At 46.0% G+C, this 21,279-nt stretch overlaps 1 protein-coding gene across 1 annotated transcript in view; it reads right to left on the bottom strand.

Annotated features, from left to right (window-relative positions):
- Positions 1-21,279, bottom strand: part of ZMYND10 (zinc finger MYND-type containing 10) — a 364,741-nt gene that overhangs the window by 332,328 nt on the left and 11,134 nt on the right. Inside the window, exon 2 of the mRNA XM_029599566.1 lies at positions 1,963-2,071. Within this exon, the coding sequence (XP_029455426.1) occupies positions 1,963-2,071 (109 nt within the window). The remainder of the gene's footprint in view (positions 1-1,962; positions 2,072-21,279) is intronic.

The following is a 21,279-nucleotide window of genomic DNA, read 5'->3' as shown; positions in this document are numbered from 1 at the left end:
AACAAAGAGGTAGGCGATCTATGATAGCTGTAAGGATAAACACAAACAATAGATGCCTGATCTTTTTCCAAATGTTTATTAAGCAGAGACGTGTTCAAAAATCGCCCGACTCAGGCCGAGTTTCTCAGTTCAAAAACCGCTGCCTCAGGGGCTTCAACACTCCACAGTTATGAAAAAATCTCAGTAGTGTATTTCTCATCCGATGTACAGTCAATTACTGTCAGCAATGCTTCTGCAAACAGCACTTCACTTGACTGTACATCGGATGAGAAATACACTACTGAGATTTTTTCATAACTGTGGAGTGTTGAAGCCCCTGAGGCAGCGGTTTTTGAACCGTGAAACTCGGCCTGAGTCGGGCGATTTTTTAACACGTCTCTGCTTAATAAACATTTGGAAAAAGATCAGGCATCTATTGTTTGTGTTTATCTGAACCCAGTTCTAAGCCTGAAAATGTTTTTGAAAATCAGGTCCTAAGCCTTTTCTCCCACCTGTTCCAGAAACTTTGAATTTGACGGGTGTTCCCAGTATGGCATTTTCTTATGTGATATCAGGCATATTCTGAAATGGGTTAGGAGGTATATTTGTAGAACCCTCTCCTGAAAGTGGATTTACTAACCCTGGATTCTAATGATGATGAAGGCAAATGAGGGGCTCTTCCAGTTGCTTTAGAGGGGGAAACTCCTGGTCAGTCACCTTTGAACAGCTTGACTCCGCTGCCATTGAGTGAGAACCCCATATCAAGGGTTCTAAGGAAGTGTTCACCACGATGGGTGATATTGGGACTCCAGTCTGAGGAATCGCTGCAGCAATGCTGAAGAGGAGCAGTTGGATTATTCTGTCTCTTTACATGATCAGACAAAAACATTTCACACTAGACCTGCTGTCAAGTCAAGTGACTGACATGCCTTCTGACCTGGTCTAGGTGATGGAATATCTTCTTCGAAGGCAAGGATAAGTTTCTGTACCTGCATAAGAGGTTTCTCTTTTTTTCTTTTTGAAGGCAAGCAACAGTGTGAAGCATATTGAAGCTGGAGTCTCTAATCAGAAGTCCTCTGCTATCAGCCTAGAATGAATGAGGACCATGGTAATTGAAAGATGTAAATAAGTTGCTTCCTGTGTGTCAAATGATGCATGCATCGATGCACCATGTGTCAAGGGCATCAGTGCACCTTGCATCCTGCAAATCACTGGATGCGCTGTGCACCAAGTGTGTCTCTCAATGCACTGTGCATCAAGCACATCCTTTGGTGCGCCATGCGTTGAGCGCATTGCAGTACCTTGCACGGACGGTACCGATGCTGATTATCGTTTCCTTGATGCAGGCTCCGGCTTGATGCAGGGAGTCTAACACTCAACCATGTGGCTTTGATTTAGACCGATAAGAGAGGTAATGAGAATCCCTGCTCAACTCATTTCCCCGATGAGGCAGATGATGCCACACTGCGGGAGGAGGATCTACTGCTGCTTCTGAGAGACTTATGCAGTTTTTCTATGTGCCCTGAAATATTTTTTGAATCAGATTGGTTCTCAGGCACATCCGGAGTAAAGCAGTGATAACATGCTATGAGGGACTTCATCTTATCATGGATGTCATTCTTCAGCCATTTTGAGGGCGCACAAGTCTTTTTTTTTTTTTGTAGCAATGAAAAATGCTGTTGTGAGTGCAAGATACCTAAAAGTGAAGAAACCGAAGAAAAGAGACAAGATTTTAAATGATTTTGGAAAAAATATCTGAGTACATATCCGGGCTATGCTCAGACAAAAACAGACTGTAGGGCTCTTGAAGCAATGCCTGCACGGGAACCCCTGCACATGCTCAGTAGAGCTCACCCACAGGATCATAGCTAATTTAGCCTGCTTATCAACAGAAAAAAAGCAAATTAATACATTTTTTCCTGTGCACACCCCTAGTGCTAACTGGGAGCTGGAGCTTTGCTAGTACTCTTGGAAGGGGATTACCTTTCCATAGGTTACCAGTAACTCCTTAATGAACTCCTCCTGGCTTGCTGAGGCATTCAGGATGGCCTGCATGTTCAGTTTCTCAATATATTCATGCTGTTTGAACCACCTATACAGAAACAAAAAAACAAAAAAAATCATGTTAGCTGTACAGTCCTGATACACTCAAAATCTTGAGCTGTCTGAGGCCTTCTTACATGAGCACTTTTCTCTTTTTCCTAGTGTAGCCATCCCTTCCTTTACTCTCTTGCCTCCATGCTCAGCCAGGATCAATTTCACTCTAACCTTCAGCCCCCAGACCTGATATTACGGTCGCTGTTTCCAGAGCTAGCTTCTCTTATTTCCTTCATTCCATGAAGCCAGAAATCCCCCTTCCCAAGATACTTTTTCTTACCAACTAAAGCTCAGATTCTTCTCTTCTGCTAAGCCAAGACAATCCTGTTGTCATTACTGTAAGCCAGAGTTGCCAGCCTTTGCAACATTTTAGCTCATTTTACATTGATCTGATGAGAGCACAGAAAAGCTAGTCATATCTGATTCAAATTAAACCAATAAAATGGTATCACATACAACTTGTTAACCTTTATTTCTATGCAAATAGACTAACATATTAACCACATTATTAAATTAGCTGATTTGGCTAATAGTTTCAAATTGTAGGTTATTAAATAATTTTGGGGCGGTGTGCTCAAGTATGAGATATTGCTGATATTAAGCGCCTTCAGTATGCCTTAAAAAATGAGCAATTTAAATATAACAACATATGGGTGGATCTATCACCAGCATTGTTGGGCTGATGCGTGTTAGTCTCTTTTTCTGGACCTATAGCTCTTCTTCCTTCCCAGTCTAACTCCTAACTTCTTACTTAACACTGTATGCTGCATATAAATATTAGTCTTTATGTATGTTACATATGTTATTGGGTTCAGTAACAGTGTATATTTATCCTGTTATTCTGTGCACTTGCTACTGTAAACTGTATGCCAAGAAAAGTTTATAAATAAAGAGAGTTAAAAAAAAAAAGAAAATTTTGGGACTAGAGTGATTTTTTTGAACCATATGCTGCCCACCCAAGTGATCTTGATCCAGGGAAGGAACTCAACCTCACTATGCATCTGTGCTGCTGCAGATATGTTCTGCTCTGTTTCAGCATATAGAAGCACACTATCACCCAACTGAATCCAAAGCCTCAACCCTGTCAATCCATGTTTTGGTGCCACAGTGTGTTGCACTTCCTCCTTTGCTCAGTCCACGATCCCCGATCTGTTGTAGAGGGGCATCTATTCCAGCTACTGAATCTCTAAAAGAATCCTTGAAGATGACTAATAAGGCACAATATACACAGAGGTAGTCCAGATAAAAAAAGATATACAGTGGACTACATTTTGCAGATTTCCTGGAGAGAAGCTGTATCTATGGGGTTCTAAGCATGGAAATCCTGAGAGCAGAATGGGTGGGGGCTCCAAGCTCACCAAGCAGACAGATGAGATAAATTGGGAGAGATCAGAGTTCTTAGGTGATCCAGGAGGGATACAGGATCACAGAGCAGGAGAAAGCAGAGCTGGAGGAAAATGAGATAAAGTCAGCAGAGCTATCAGAGATTATACAGATGGAAATACAGTGCATGATTTGCTGAAAGAGCAGTGCAACTGCAATGTTTGTTGAACTTCATTGCTACTAAGTGGTATAGCAGGGGTGGGAAAACTATGACCTGCGGGCCAGACTGACCCATCTCCCACTTTTTTCCAGCTCTCCCACCTCAGCATAATCCTCATTGTCTCTGGGCCACTCTGGCTCAACGTCACCAGTGATGATCTGATGTCGAGCAGATTAGTGCATCATTTTGGGCCTTTGATGTTGGACCAGAGTGTACCCGGGCCAGAGAAAATGAAGATCATATTAGACAGGCTGCTCAAGATGTTGGCATGGTGCTCCTCTCCTCCTGGATCCCTTTAGTGAAAGAGGAGGACTCTTAGAAAAAGAAGCTTTGAAAAGAAACAATAAAAAGTGAGTTTGAACTCCATTTCACATAAGCTCCCTGACTTAAGCTCTGAGGGAGAGCCTCCCCGGAACTCAGGCAGGCGAGAGCTACAAGTATGGCCCTGCCTCATAAAAAGTTTAAATGTTACCCAACTTTTAGAGACTTCAGATACCGTGCTGGCAAAACCTTTGACTTTGATTGTTTCTTTAGTTCTGGAACAAGTAAGTTTGCTTTCCGCAAACGGTGTTTCCGTAGATAGCAGATGATTTAGCCATGCTGTATGGGAGCGCGTTGCGACCCTCATAGGCGGAGCTTCCCTCAGTGAGTCACAGAGTTTTTGAACTCTGTGCAGCTGTGCGGTGCATTCCCACGTGAATCAGTCATCCCCTCCTCAGTCTCTTTGTATCCAAGATGGAATGAATTAGCAATTGGTTTTTTTTTGTTGTTTTTTTTTTTTAACTGTCTAGGGAGGAGGGTGGGAATGCATGGCTAAATCAACTGTTATCTACGGAAACACCGTTTACAGTAAGCAAACTTGCTTTTTACCGTCGATAGCAGGCTGATTTAGCCATGCTGTATGGGAGTCCCAAGCTATGGATGGTGTCCTGCCATGGTTTGTGGTAGTCCAGGACATCCATCCCTATGATGGTAGACAGTCTTATCAGCGTTGGAGGTTGGACAAGACTGCTGAACCCAGTGCAGCATCTGAAGTGGATTGTTGCTGTAGGCCAGAGCTTTCCAAACTTTTCATGTTGGTGACACACTTTTTAGACAAACATAATTTCGGGACACAGTAATTCAGTCTACTAGCAAACCAGAGGTTAAAGGTTAAACGAACAAAATGTATTTTGACAATTTATGTATGTTTCCTTAAATATATACATAATAAAATGTTTCACGACACAACCTATCTTGTGAAAACCTTTCATTTATATTAAAAATATATAATATTCCAAGATTAATGTTATTGTTATAATTTATGAGTAACAATAATAAAACAAAGTTATTGTGTTATTCAATTTACATCTTTAATGAGATATATGAGCTTGATGGGATGAACACAACTTTTGAATATTTGGTGTTAATAAGAAAGTCCAAAGGGTCTTCTGCGTAATTTTAAAAAGCTGGCCAGTTTCACACTATAAAATTATTTGATAGCCTCATTCAACCAGTTCTATATGGCTATGAGAGTGAAGTATGGAATTTATAGGAAGGGACAAAATGTCAGTATAAATCCGGCACCTCCAGTTCTGTAACTCTGGGGGAATTTCAGTGGATGCACAAACAATGGAGCTTGAATGTTTCCCTTACAGCTCATCATACTAAAAGATATTTTCAAATTCTGGTGTCACCTCCCAGTAACAGCAGCACAAATACCTTCCACTGCCAGGCACATTGTGAATGAAAATAAAACCTCGCCAAAAAAAGACACTCAAAATCTATACTGCAATCCCATTGTAACATAACAGTAATAACACCAAGGACTCAAACAACAATAACCCTACCTGTGAAAAAGCAAGGGTAAATATTATACTGGGTCCTAGAATACCAATACACCACCTACTGAGGAAACAAAACAAACCAGATTGCTATAGATCCCTATGCTAGCGAATTTCTCATCATGGTCACACACACAGAGCAGAGACAGACCCTCACCAAATACAGAATACAAAATAAAGGAGCACAAATTAGACAAAAACTAAAATGGAAACCCCAAGAAGCCAGACTCTGTGTATTAATAATGGAAAAACAGAACCACCATTCCTCATAAAACAAATAAAATCAAGAAACATAAAGCATCAGTTATAATAGTAAAACCATACTAATAAAAGAATATTTTAAAACTACTGATAAATAGAATTTCTATTCATTAAAATCATATACATTTTTTATAATTTCCCAAACACCAATAAAATATTTCAAAACAGCACATATATCAAATAACAACCAATAATTAAAACTAATAAGGATTTTAAAAAGCCCCTGCTGTCCATACATGGGAGCTCTTGATTTCCAGTCACCCTGATATTGTCAAGGATTAGGAGGTTATCCTCTCTCTCACACACATACTCACATTTCCATTCTCTCTCACACATACACTGTCACATACATACACATTCATGCTCTTATACCCACCATAACCTCTCGCTCTCACAGACACTGACACACTCTCAAGCTCTAAGACACTCTCTCTCCCTCCACACACACCCCCCACACAAACTCTTACTCCCCTGGATTTTCTCATACACACTCTCTCTGGCTCCCTCACATACACACAAACACACACACCCAGGCAAGCTCCCAGTCATTCTCACACACTGAAACTGACCCCCAGGCAGGCTTCCATTCATTTTCACATCACTCCCTCACCATTCCCCAGGCATGCACACATTCATTCTCACACACACACATACACCACACACAGGCCGGCACCTATTCTCACACATACAAACCCCAGGAAGACACCCATACATTCTCATACATAGACACACCCTCAGGCAGGCACACACTAAAGGTAAACCCCCTCTCTTTCTTTTGCCAGCAACCTCGGAGCCTCTCTCATTCCTCTGCTGCCACTGTCACTGATGCCACATGGCTATTTGGGAGGCGCTGATTGCTGCTATTGGCACTGAAGCCCATTCTGCTGCCTCCTCTGTGCAGGCCCCGTGGGTTTCCACTTCCTCCATGTTGATCTCGTACATTGTGAAATCAGCATAGAGAAAGTGCTACTCTTGCACATTACCAAAGATTACATGTGCCAATCACTAAAAAGTAATGTATTTCTTTTTTTTTTACCTTTGCTGTCTGATCTTAGTTTTCTAATCGGTTGGTCACAGGCTTTTTTGTTCCACCTCCCCTTTCTTATTTTTTTGCCAATTCCTTTCATATTGTCTTTTTTTCTATTTCTTTTCTCTCCATCTATCTTCTTCCCTCAAACATTCAGTCAGGTTCTCATTCTCACATGCTTTCTCTCTCTCACACACACACAGGCTCTCACTCTCACAGGCTCTCTCTCATACAATCATTCATACAGTCTCTCTCTTGCACATGCTGTCTGACTCTCACACACCCAGGCTCTCTCTCACACCCACATGCTGTCTTGCTCAAGCACAGGCTCTCACTGTCACATTGTCTCTCTCACACACACAGGCTCTCTCACATGCTGTCTCTGCAAACATTCAGGTCCTCACTCCCACACACAATCTCTCAACTCACCTCATACACGCACACAATCGCTCAACTCACCTCATACATGCACTCTACGGGCCCTCAGCCTCTTTCTTACCTCTGGGCCTCCTCTTCACGGGTCACTGCAGGATGGGCTCTGCAGTGGCCCTGATCTTCTCGGGCCGCTTGCGGTGACGGCAGCGGCCCTGATCTTCTCGGGCCGATCGCAGCGGCGACAGCAGCGGCCCTGATCTTCTCGGGCCAATCCGCAGTGGGGACCCTGCTACCGGGCCTCCTCCTCTTCTCGTCCGCTGCAACAACGCTGCTGCTCCTCTTCTGCACGCGGCTGACGCTCCTCCCCCTTTCTGCCCGTGTGGCTCCGGCAACATTTTTCTTCTGGGGCCACATGGGCAGGAAGGAGGAGGAGCACCTGCACGTTTCGACCTGACCTTTTTCTTCTTCGGGCCGTGGTGAGGTGAGCTCCACCACGGCCATGCTGATCTTCCTGCTGTGTGTCTCCGGCACACAGCACAGCGATATTTCACTGCTCAGCCGCCAGTGGGATGAGCTCCACCGGCGGCTGCATTGGCTCCCACTTGCCGGTGTGTCACGTGCACCGGGCTTGCGCGACACACCGGCAAACTGCAGGCAACACACTAAAGTGTCGCAACACACACTTTGGAAAGCTCTGCTGTAGGCAGTAGGGCAACGTGAATGTATGTAAGGATGACGTTGCAGCCTTGCAAATATCTAGTAATGGAACTTGTTTGAGGTGTGCCTCCGATGCCGCCGTGGCTCTAATTTGATGCGCTTGAGGTTTAGTATCCAACTTTAGGGAACGTTTGTTATAACAAAATTGGATGCATTGGGATAACCAGTTGGCGATTGGTCTCTTGGAGACTGGTTGTCCTGGAACATTAGGATTGAAGGAAAGGAAGAGCTGGGATGGTCTAGACTGCGAGTCTGTTTTCTATTTATAGTAAGCCAGAGCTCGTTTGCAATCAAGTGAATGCAACTGTCGATCTCTATTGTGGAGATGTGGCTTCGGTTTGAAGATTGGTAGGGTGATCGTTTGGTTCAAATGGAACGCAGATACTACTTTTGGTAAGAAGGTTGGGTGAGGTCGAAGGGTGACTTGGTCATGGAAGAATTCCAGATATGAAGGATCGTGAACTAGAGCTTGTAGCTCGCCGACTCTCCTTGCCGATATACCCGCCACCAAGAATACTGTTTTCCAGGTCAAATATTTAATGTGTGAAGTGTCCAGGGGTTCGAAGGGAGATGGCATTAACTGCTCTAGAACAATGTTTAAGTCCCAGGGAACTGGAGGTTTCATTGTTGGCGGACGCAGGTGTAGAAACCCACGCATGAATCTGGAAACTAGGGGGTGGTGCAAGATTGGAAGCCCCTTGTCCGTGAGGTGGAATGCAGCAATCACACTGACATGGACCCACACAGTCGCAGTAGCGAGACCAGACTGGTAAAGGTGGTGCAGGTAGTGAAGTATCTCTGCCACCTGTGTGGAGAAAGGATCAAGTCTTCGATGAGCACACCACTGTGAATAACGGTGCCATTTACAGTGTAATTATGTCTGGTGGAAGATTTTCTGGAAGCTATAAGTACGTCCTCGACTTGAGACAGAAGTGCAAGGTGACTTAATATTTGCCTTTCAATCTCCACGCCGTTAGATGAAGGGAGTGATGCATTGGGTGGAGAAGATCACCTCCTTCCTGTGTCAGTAGGTCTGGGTGGGTTCCCAGAGGAATCGGGGGGGGAGGGGGGGGGCTATGGATAGCTGGAGGAGATAGGCATACCACAGTTGTCTTGGCAACGCTGGAGCTATCAAAATCATGTCCGATACATCTTGTATACATTTTTGAATTGTTCAGCGGAATTGGAGGGTAAGTGTAGAGGAGACCCTCCGTCCATGGAATGAGATACACATCCGGCGCATAACGAAATTTGCTGGGATAAATTGAACAAAAGTGGAGAACCTGTCGATTGTCCTCCGTTGCAAAGAAGTCAAGCGTGGGGTAGCCCTATTCGCGAAAGAGAGTTGCTGCCACCTCTCGATTGAGCATCCATTCGTGTGGATGGAAAATCCTGCTGAGGTGGTCTGCTGTGGTGTTGTCTAATCCCGGCAAGAGGGTTGCAAGTAGATTGCCTGGAGGGATGTGTGCGTGGATTCGGCAAAGAGTCCATGAACCTGACCCGCCTTCTTTGTTTATGTAGAACATGGCGACTTGATTGTCTGTATAAAATCATGAGTCGTCTCCCTATTACTTGAGCTGAGAAGGTTTGGAGTACTTTCCATATTGCTCGAAGTTCGAGGAGATTTATGTGTAGTGTTGATTCCCTGGGGGACCATAATGCTTGAGTTTTTAAGGTGGTTAATTGTACTCCCCAGCCTTTTGGGAGGCATCCGTGGTGAGAATCAATTGATAAGGAGGCGTCCTGAACGGGGAACCCATGGAGGGATTGGAATGGGAGAGCCACCATTGAATGTCCAATTTCATTGGTGCAGTAATGTGGACCTTTGTGGATAACGGCTGCTTGTACTGGCACCACTGACGTTTTAGGCCCCATTGCAGTTGTCACATATGAAGTCTCGTGTGAGGGACTACATGAATGGCAGCCACCATGTGGCCTAGCAGTTGGAGGACATGTCTTGCAGAGGAACATGTTTGCCTGTGCATTCGTTGTGCAGAGTTAACAGGGTGAGACCTGTCCCGAAGTAAGTAAGCTCTGTTGTGTATGGTGTGTATCACTGCTCCAATAAACTGTAGTAGTTGTGTGGGTTGGAGATGTGATTTCTCGTAATTGACAATGAATCCTAAATCATGGAGACATTGTAATGTGGTGGCCGTGTGGGTCCTGAGTGTAGCCGGATTTGAGGCTACTAGAAGCCAGTCGTCCAGGTAAGGAAAGATTTGGATTGACTGTTGTCGGAGATGAGCCACCACCACCGCTAGGCACTTCGTGAACACTCTGGGTGCAGAGGAAAGGCCGAATGGTAGGACCTTGTACTGGTAAGAGTGTTCTGAACTTGGAAACGCCAGGAGGACTGGTGTATGGGAATGTGCGAGTATGCATCCTTCAGATCGATGGAACACATCCAATCATTCTGTTGTAGAAGAGGAAGTATGTTTTTGAGAGAGGTCATTTTGAATTTTTCTTTTTGGATATGTTTGTTGAAGTCTCAAAGATCGAGAATAGGCTGAAAACCTCCTGATTTTTTGGGGATGAGGAAGTATTGGGAGTAGAATCCTTGATCCATTTGATAAGTAAGAAGGAGCTGAATGGATTTGTTTAGAAGGAGTTCTGAGACCTCCATTTTTAATGATGATATCTGATGTTGGAAGCCGTGAAGAGGTGGTATATGCGGCAAAAGGGGATTGGTTAGAAAATTCAATTGGTAACCTTCCTTTATGATTTGTAGGATCCATCGATCTGAAGTGATAGATTCCCAATGATTGCAGAAGAATTGTAGGTGTCCCCCAACTGGTAGCGGTAGGATGGCATCACAGCTTTCAAAAGGCCGGAAGCTGCTTCTGTGAGGGGGCTGTGGCCTGTTTAGAAAGGCGCTGTTGTCGTGAACATGGACACGGAAGCGAAGGTTGTGAAGAAGATCTTGATGGCGTGAATGGTTGTGTTCTGAATGGAGGATAAGGATGGAATTGACCCCTTGAGTATGCTCTACGTCAATACGAGGGGTTATATATTTTTGATGAAGAAAGGTAAATCAGATGGTGAAGTTAGAGAGTACCGCTAAGTTCTGTTCTTTTAACTTTGAAACAGTCTCTGCAAATTGGTCTCCAAATAGATTTTGAGCTTTGCAGGGAATATCTGCCAACTTTTCATGGACATTGTCCCGTATGGCGCTAGCTCGCAGCCAAGCTATGCAAAGAGCCGCAATTGCTGCCGACGAGGTCCTTGCAGATGTTTCAAAGTTTTCATAAATGGAACGTAGCAAATGACGCAATCCTTCTTCTATATTTGTGAAGGGTTGCGGCAATGAATTGTTGCCTGCAAGGCAGAGTAGTTGTAACTTTTGTAGAGACTCCAATAAGTACTGAGTACTGAGTACTTATTTTCAATGATAGCATGCATGATAAGACTTCCTACCAAACTCGTCCAGATATTTGTTGTCTTTACCTGGCGGCGTGTTGGAGTGCAATTTGGGATGCTTTGCCTTGGACATCGCAACAACAATTGAGTTATGTGGAAGCTGAGCTGAGTTCTATACCGCTGAGTTCCGCATACGGAATTTTAAGTCTGGTTTTCTAGATGTGGAAGGTGTGGAAAAGGGAGCTTCCCACATTTTTTCCAGAATGCCTTGTAGAACTGCATGTGGTGGTAACACAGTAGGCTCATGTGGCATATCAAAAACTTTTAAGTATACCGAGTGTCTCTGTATGGGGGTCAGATACTTTCCCAGTCTCCACATTGAGGAGTGCTCCAACCTTCTCAATAAATTTAGAGGAGATCCTCTGGTGGAGAGTAGGGTTCTGGTAAGGTGTCCGGTGGGTCGGACGGCATGCCCACGGAAGAGGAGGGAGACGAGACTGATGTAATTGGGGATTCAAGGCTATAAGGATGATCTGGGCCTGGAAGCTCAGTAATATCCTCTCCTCCTGGAGGTGTAGGAACTTTCTCTGTAGGAGAAGATGGTGGTAGAGAATCCTGTGGTGGATAATCTGGTCCTTCCATGGATTCTATATCTTCAAAAAAAGGTAGATAACGCCTGAGATATTTTAGACATAGCCTTTGATGCTAATGTGCCTCGTGGCATCATTGTTTGGCTTCTTTTGGAAAACGGGTGGGTAAGCAGAATGCCTGGAGAATGAAGCCCTGTAGTCTGTTTTGCTGGAGGACTAGTAGGTAAAGGTTTTAATTTTTTTCAAGAAGGTTCATGCAAGGGCGGCGAATGGCTTTTCCTTTTTGAGACGGAATACATGTCGGAATATATGGAGACTGCACGGTTGGAGCTTGCTCTGGATGAAGGAGAAGGGGGGTCCGAGAAAAACTCTACATCCACATCTGTAAGGGATGCTCGAGAATGAGATGAGCGGCTAGAATGTACAGATGATGTATCTGGTTTTTCTTAATGCCCATGGTGTTTGTGTACAGTCTTTGACTGTCTAATGTGAGGTTCTGTTGAATGATGCAGCTTCATTTTATGCTTTTTGAAAGGCACATGCTCGTAGGGTCCGCATGCGTCAATAGCGTCGGAGAGTGCGTGGTATGCCTCGAAGGTTCCGTAAACGGCACAATGTGCTTCGATGGCGTCATAGACGGCACAGCATGTCCAGATGGCGCCGTGAATGGCGCTGCATGCTTCAATGGCGTCGTGGACGGCTCAGCGTGCTTCAAAGAAGTCATGGATGGCGCCAGCTGCTTCGTGGGCTTCGTAGATGGCTCAACATGCTTCAATGGCGCCATAGACGGATCATGTGTCGCATGTTTTGAGCGTTAATCATGCGCCGTGTGCTTCGATGTGAACGGCATCGTAGGCCGTGAAGCGGCGGGGACAGATCCCTGTGCCCCGGACGACGCAGAAGACTCTTGTTTGGGAACAGGGGGAGTGATTCTCAACCCCTGGTGAGATTTCTTGGGCTCTATAGGAAAAGAGTACCTGGGCCCAGTCGATGGCAAAAGTTGCAGCTTCTCCCGTGGTCCCAGGGAGGATGCCCTTTTTTGATGTGATGAGGACTGTGTCTTCACCCGGCCGGGTGAAGACTGCGCCAATGGCGTCGGGGCATAAGAGCCCGATGATCTGAGCCTTTCAATTCGCTCCGTGTGATGTCGGCGTACTCAAGGGGACATCCTTCCACAATCACAACAAGATCCCTGGTCGTGATCGGGCCCGAGGTAAATATAAACAATAATTATGTCCGTCCGTGAGGGACATAATGTTCCCGCATTGACAATATTTAAAACCGGACGGTTTCGGTGCCATATTTACGAGGAAAAACTTGAAAAAAAAATCTATATTTGAAAAAATCACAGAGAAAAAAAGTCCGCATGCATTCGGCTCGCGGAAAAAAATAGACTATGGAGGGGATGACTGATTCGCGCTGGAACGCACCGCACAGCGTTCAAAAACTTTGTGACTCACTGACGGAAGTTCCGCCTATGAGGGTCACGACATGCTCTCATACAGCATGGCTAAATCAGCCTGCTATCAACAGGAAACTGATAGAAACTGGCTCTTGAGACTTCTTTTCTGGCATCGGACTGAGACGTTTTTGCAATTTAAAGTAAGTGTTGTGAACCTGCCCGCGCTCCCCTATCTTCGCAGCCAGTCGGGCCGCTGATTCCGTTCACCCCCGCTCAGCTGATCGCAGCCAGTCGGGCTGCTGTCTCTGCTTGCTCCGCAGTGCGGAGGCCATGTTTCTCTTCTGCCCTGCACGGCAGGGTTGAGCCGCTGGGAGTCCTCCCTCGTGGCTGGGACCGCCGTTGCTGCTCGTGTGCTCCGACGCAGCTGGAGCCGCTCCTGAGGTCATCGGACGGCAGGGAGCCATCCTCGCCGATGCCGGGGTCCTTTCCCGGCAGGGAAGCCGTCCCTGCCGGTGCCTGCAGCCTTCCTGCTCTTTCTTCTGCTTCAGTCTTTGCGGCATAGAGCCACTCCTGCAGCCTACCTTTCGTCCATCTTCATGGCAGGGCTGCTCCCGCTGCCTGCCTTGTTCTTCGGGCCTTCCACGTGGCTGGGAGGACGCCACCAACGAATCTGCCCTTCCTGTATTTCCTTAGGTGCGGGCCCACGCCTCTCTTTTGTATTTCAAGGGCCAGCCAGGTGTGACCCTCTGCTAGCTCCTCCCTGGGCGTTGTCCTCTTCAGTCATACAAAAGGGCCCAGCGTTCATTCCAGCTTTGCCTTCACAAGAAGTTAGATGCTCCTGGGATCTTCCTGTCCTTCGCTCCAGGAGTCTCGCTGTTCCATCACTTCTTCAAGGTTCTGTGTTTCCTGTTTTCATTGGAGCCCCTTGTCTTGTCCTGATGTCCTTGATCCAGTCCAGATGTCCATCTTCCGCTCCTGATGTCCATGGTCAGTCTTGATGTCTGTCTTCCAGTTGTGATGTCCGTGATCCAGTCCAGTTGTCCTGAACCCCTGGTTCGTCGCCACTTTTCCTGGCATGCCATGTCGTGGTCCGCGACCAGCCCCACAGGCAGGCTGAGTAGGGCGCCTCGTGGCACATTGCTTTCCTCATTACCGCAGCACAAGCCTCCTGGAGACTTCCGCTTGAATCCTTGTCCCTGGTTTACGGAGTTCCTTGCGCTTGCTCCGCCCATGCTAAAGACTCTGCAAGAACCTGTGCCGTCCAGCATGGTCCACGACCAGCCACTGGCAGCTGTGTAGGGCGTGCCCTGGTGCAGGCCTCTACAGTTTCTGCAACATGCCTTTCTCAGTTACTCCACCATCTCGTCTAGAGTCTACGTCGGTCCCAACGTGGTCCGCGACCAGCCCCGCAGGTGGGCTGTGTAGGGTGCGCTGCGTTGCAGTCTCAACCCAGCTCTTGTACCTCGCTCCCAATACCTTGTCTACAGAACCTCGCTTCTGAGTCTTCGTCCAAATACCTACGTCTTCGCCTGAGTCTTCATCTGAATCTTCAAGTTCCGGTCTTCGTTTGCCCCTGGCCTCCATCCGGCCTGCCGCTTCTTGCCGTTACCCAGCAGCAGGTCCGAAAGGGGTTGGAACGGTTGGAGGACTGTTCATAAGACCACCATTGCTTTGTTGGTCTTCACGAAGCGTGCAGGTCCGGTGGAGGGTCAGTTCCTACAGTCATCCTTGTCTTCGCTACAGCCTTGTTCCTGCTCCGGATTCCATCGCCTGTCTTCACTCCAGCCTCGCTCCTGTCCAGCCCATGCTCGGGCAGGCTTTGCCTGCCTCGGCACCTCTTCGGAGTTCCTCTGGGGTCGAGCCGTGGCCCAAGGACACACAATCCCCTGGAAAGTGGAACTGCTCTCCTAGTGCTTCCGTAACAGTAAGAATATTCCCTGATGTGGCCAGGCAGACTCAGAAGTTTCTCTTGATAAGACCTAGAATCCAGCAGTTGGGAGCAATGTTTTTCCTAAAATTTGTGTGTAAAGGTCACTTTAAATATCAAGAGTTTTCTTATATATTGCTTGAACCTAGTCAGCTGGATAGTTTCATCAATAGTAGATCAGTTCAATCGGATGCTCCTCTTCCTCCTGTTACTGAATCTGTTTAGTATAAAGCTAATATAGTTCTGAATATTATAGCATCAAGGTCGTGCCAAAGATTGTATATTTATTTGAGTTATTGTCGTTTTAATTTTCCTGCTTTGTAGTCTGATTCTTTGTTTTTCATGTCAAGATAATTTTCTTGAATGTAATTTGAATAACTTATAAAAAAAAAAAAAAAAAAAGAATTAAATAAAAAAAAGTTTGTCCACTCCTGCTCTACAATGACTTCTAAACCCTCTGTTTCACTAAGGCAAGAGAGAACAGTCCAACAGCAGAATTTGTTTTTGAAATTTAATGCTACAAAACTCTGGACTGACAAGTAAACTTGCGTTTGTTCCACTGTGAGGAAAAAAGGTGAGAGAGCAGTTCTGCTATGATATTTGATTACTGAACTTTATTGGTGAGAGAAAGCAAGATTGCTTATCGTAAACTGTGTTCTCCACAAACAGCAGGATGAATTAGTCATGACAGGTGGGAGCTTTCCAAGCTGAGGGCTGCAGCAGAGCACTTACTGAAAAAGCAACCCAGACCTCTCCATGGACAGTAGGCTACTGGGTGAATGGGCTACACAAAACTGCTTATCCAAATTTACTGACACTTCTGGATAGATTGTCCAGATAGTAATGGGATGTGAAGGTATTCATGGATGACCAAGTTGCAGCTTTGGAAATGTTTTCAATAGGCTTCCAAGATGATATTTTTAAACAATGTCCATGCCTGATTTAAACTCTTGACCTTTGCAGCTGCTCCTTTCAGTTTTTTCTTAACCATTTTCTCATTTTCTCATAGTCTCCCTTTTGAAAGATAAATGCTAATGCAGTAAATTTCCTTAGTGCTCGCCCTCCAGTTATCAAGTCAAATTTGATCATGTTATGATTATTATTGCTAAGTGGTCCTAACATTACCTACTTCTTCATTCAATGCCATGCATTCTAAATATCATATTTTTTAGATTTCTAGCATTTGTACTATATACAGACATTTCAACATATGTATTTTGTTTGTATTAACAACCTGCTTATCATTTAATAGGGGTGATCTGGAATATTTCTTCTCTGTTTGCTCTTTACTTAAAGGCATCTGAGCTAATTTAGCATTTATTGCAACCTCTCTATCACACATGAACGGGTCTAGAGAGCTTTGATGACATTAGTACAAGAATCATATCCATAAGCTCTTCTAGTTGAAGGCTTCTTAGCAGATACTAGTATGTCCTCCATCTCCTTGCATAAGGAAAGTGAAGCAATTAGTGAGTACTCAACCTCCAGTGCGCAATCTTCAGTTGAGAGAGGAAAGGATCAGATTATTCAGATGACCTTCTTCCTTGACCATAAGGATGTATTGGCCCAGAATGATTGGTGGGCTGATGGACATTTGCACAGGTATACAAACCACATTTGTCTGGGCCATGTTAGTGAAATAAGGTGGGCCCAGTCCTTGAGTGCTTTTTGCACTGTTTGGCTATCAGCGGAAACGGTGAAAAAGCATACATGAGATCTCCATTCCAGTTGAGCAGAAAAGCATCCTGAGCAGATCCGAGTTCACTAGGAAGAATGGAATAGAATCTTTCTTTCTTTCCTCTATTGAAAACAGGGGTGTCCCCCAGTCTGTTGATGTTGCGGAGATGGACCCTTGGCCCGAGATGATGTTGGTGCTACCCATGGGGGAGGCCCCCATGGGTCCCCACCATCAGGAGGCGAGGCCAAACGGGAAGCGGAGGCCAACTGGAGCTTCGCCAGTACCAGCCCCGTTCCCTGCAGGTTGGGGAGCCGTGGGGGCCTCCCCCATGGGTAGCGCCAATACCACCTCGGGCCAAGGGTCCAACTCCGCAACAGATTGCCAAGGCTATGGAGCCTTCCACTCTCCAGGCCATTCCGGGCCTGGCTTCAAAGATCCAGGACCAGCAGCGGTTTCTTGAGGTGTTGGCCACTTCCATAGAACGCCTAAACGCCCAATTGGATTCACAACCGGCGGATTTGGCTGCGCTGAAGGCTGTCCCTAGGCTTGTCTTGAAGTTGCAAAAACTCCACTTGGCCTTAGAACTGGTGGTAGCTGACGTGAACCGCCTCGCTATTCGCCAAGACTCTCTGGTCCAACCCAACGCCCCACCACCACCTCCAGAGGCTTCTATGGCGGTTTCTGATTCTGGTTGGGCAGTCCTTCCCTTGCCAGCACTGCCTCATTATGCAGGAGACCCTAAGTGGTGCTGGGGATTCCTTAATCAATGTCATATGCATTTTACCCTGCAGTCAGCACTTTTCCCAAATGATCTAGTCAAGAAGACCTTTATTCTATCCCTTCTGGATGGCAAGGCCTTGTCTTGGGCCTCCCCCCTGTGGGAGCGCTCTGACGCCTTGCTTTCGAATCTCCCACAGTTCATTTCGACCTTTAAATAGGTTTTTGAAGAACCAGGCAGGCTTCCCGCTATGGGCTCTGATCTCTTACATTTGCGCCAAGGGACTCGCTCCTTAACAGACTATGTGATTGAACTCCATACACTAGTCACGGAACTAAATTGGCAGGGGGACAGCTTACACACCATTTTCATGGAGGGATTGGCCCCCAGGATGAACTTGCGGCATGAGAACTTCCCACCTCCCTTGAAGACCTCATTGATCTCAAGGGGAAGATCGATAGATGACTCCAGAAGCAAGCCCGGGAAAACTGTTCTACTCAGAAGGGTTGCCCTAGGGAACCACTCCTCTCTGATTATGACCATCCCTTGCCCTCAGGGAATTCCTCAGAGGAACCCATGCAACTAGGTCGTATTCGTCTCACGGATTCTGAGAGGTCTCGTTGCTGTCAATTAGGCCTTTGCCTTTATTGTGGGAACTCAGGTCTCCATGCTTCCTGTCGTGTGCTTAGTTGCTGCTCGTTCGTGTTCCTGTTCCAATGTTCATGTTCCCGCTACTCTCTGGACGGATTCCTTGGCTTGACCCTCGCTCAAACCTGACCTTGTCTTCAGCCGCCTGCCCTGACCTCAGTTTGAGCCTGACCTTGTCTTTGACTTTTCTCCTTCAGACCCTGCGCCTCCGCTGCTTCCTGGCACCCTGCCTTGGACACTCTCTCCTGGATCAGCCACGCGGAGGCACGCCTAAGACCAGCCAGCCCCAGACCCCAAGGGCTCAACCTACAGGGAACGAGGACTGGTATTGGCAAAGCTTCTGTCAGCCTCTGCTTCCCGTTCGGCCCCACCTCCCGACAATGGGGACCACCTCCGCAACAGTTGACTAGCGTATAGACCATTTGTGAGAGTGAAACACCCTGCTAATGTGTTGGAGATCCTCGGAAGGTAGGTTGCTTGTAGAACAATGTGATTGTTTCATCCCCATTCCCATATCCTTACTGCCTCTTGACAGAGTCCATGACCTTGGGCCTCCTTGCTTATTGACATAAAACATGGTGAGTTGGTTGCCAGTTTGAAGAGAATTTTCTTTCCTTCAAAGAGATGTAAGAACTCACTTAAGGTGTGGCTGATTGCTTGAAGTTCCAGCAGGCTGTTTTGAAATCATCTTACCATTAATGATCCTTGGTTTCAAAATGGATTTGTGTGGGCTCCTCATCCTTTTTTGGAAGTGTCTGTCTCTAATGTTACTTGATGAGGTAGTAGACTGAGTGGTGCCTCCTCCTGCAAGACATGGGGAGTCTAGTCACCACTGGAGCTTTTGCTTTATTTCCTGTGAGACATTCACTAGAGTCATCAAGGGCTAAGTTAATTAGTCCCATTGGGAGTGGAGGCAACACTGCAGAAGTCGCATGTGGAGGCAGGTTAGAGATATTACATGAACTGCTGCCACCATATGGCCTAGAACTAGCAGGTCTCTGGCAATTATTTGATCCATATTGACCAGCTGATGAGTCAAAGATCTGAGAATGTTCATTCTATCAGTTGGAAGAAGCATACTCTTGTAGAGAGTCTATCCATGCCCCAATGAATTGATTTTCTGAGAGGAGATCAGGATCAATTTTTTTTAATTCACTAGGAATTCTAGGAGATGAATTGTCTTCTGTAGGGAAGTCAACACTCCTTCCTGGGAAGCTGCAATCTCCAGCCAGTCATCCAAGTAAAGGAAAACATAGATGCCTTAATAATGGAGATGCCCTGCCACTATAGCTAGGCATACGGTAAAATCCCTCGGTGCTGCTGAGAAACCAAAGGGTTTCTCAGCAGTACCGAGGTACTGATAGTGGTACTGATAGTGAAGACAGTGCCAGTGGGTATGGATGGGTACGTGGGAATACGCGTCCTTTAGATCCAGAGTGCACATCACTCCCCCGCCTGTCAGAATGGTGCGGAGCAGGTTCATCTTAAATCTCTCTAATGGAATTTTATTCAGACTTTTTATAAACCCAGATAAGTCTCAAACCTCCTGATTTCTTGGGGGTTAGGAAATAATGGGAGTAGAATCACTGGCCATGATGATCACGTGGGACTTGCTCTATTTCCTTCTGTTTGAGAAGAGACTCCACCCCTCCATGGAATATATATTTAGATCCTTCAACCTCTCCTCATAGGTCTGAAAGAACCCCACCATTTTGGTCACTTTCCTCTGGACCATTTCCATCCTGTCTCTATCTTTTTAGATACGGTCTCCAGAAGTGAACACAGTACTCCAGGTGAGGCCTCACCATGGATCTGTACAAGGGCATTATCACTTCCCTTTTTCTGCTAGTTATTCCTTTCTCTATGCAGCCCTGCAACTTTCTGGCTTTAGCTACTGCCCTGTCACATCGCTTTGCCACCTTCAGATCACCAGACACAATTGCCCCAAGGACCCTCTCCTGCTCCATACATGACATTCTTTCGCCCTCCCATCACATACAGCTCTTTTGGATTTCAGCACTGCAGGTGCACACCTCTGCACTTCTTGGCATTGAATCACAGTTGCCAAACCGTCGACCACTCTTCAAGTTTTCTTAAATCACTTTTAATTCTTTCTACTCCTTCAGACATGTCCAATCTGTTGCAGGTCTTAATATCATCCACAAAAAGGCAAACTTTTCCTTCTAACCCCTTTGCAATGTTGCTCACGAAGATACTGAATAGAACAGATTCCAAAACCTATACTTGATGTACTCCACTTAGCACCGTCCACTCATTAGAGCAGGTTCTATTTACAATTACACATTGTTTCCTGTCAGTCAACCAGAGGTCAGGGCTGTTCAGCTTGGAGAAGAGACGACTGAGGAGGGATATGATAGTGGTCTTTAAAATCATGAGATATCTAGCACGGGTAAATGTGAATCGGTTATTTACTTTTTCAGATAATAGAAGGATTAGGGGGCACACCATGAAGTTAGCAAGTAGCACAATTAAAACTAATCGGAGAAAATTCTTTTTCACTCAATGTACAATTAAGCTCTGGAATTTGTTGCTAGAGGATGTGGTTAGTGCAGTTAGGTTTAAAAAAGGTTTGGATAAGTACTTGGAGGAGAAGTACATTAACTGCTATTAATCAAGTTGACTTAGGGAACAGCCACTGCTATTACTGGCAATCAGTAGCATGGGATCTACTTAGTGTTTGGGTACTTGCCAGGTATTTGTATCCTGGATTGGCTACTATTGGAAATAGGATGCTGGGCTTGATGGACCCTTGGTCTGACCCAGTATGGCAATTTCTTATGTTCTTATAATAAGCTAAGACTCGCTTATGATTGAGCACGTGTTGAAGATATTTGCCTTCAAGCTCAGCGCCCATCTTCTCCACAAAATGTGTATATGTGAGGTCCTACGGTGAAGAAGTGTGGTCAGGTGGCTCTGGGGCTGGATCTAAAGGGATATCCATGGAGCTCCTTGGGGACTCTCCAGGAGAAATTGGCACTGACCAAGTAGGTGAGGGCTTCACGGAGATGGAGGTAAAAGTGGAGGTGGAGTGGGTTTTCATCCCTTGGTGCCAATTAATTAGTGTGGGCCCAAGGCAGGAGAGGGTGACCAAGGAGGGGCCCCTGGCATGACTGGCT

The sequence above is a fragment of the Rhinatrema bivittatum genome, chromosome 4, assembly GCF_901001135.1.
Source record: "Rhinatrema bivittatum chromosome 4, aRhiBiv1.1, whole genome shotgun sequence".
In the NCBI taxonomy this organism is placed as follows: domain Eukaryota; kingdom Metazoa; phylum Chordata; class Amphibia; order Gymnophiona; family Rhinatrematidae; genus Rhinatrema; species Rhinatrema bivittatum.
The sequence above is the reverse complement of the archived record's forward strand: the minus strand, read 5'-3'. Positions and strand labels throughout refer to the sequence as shown.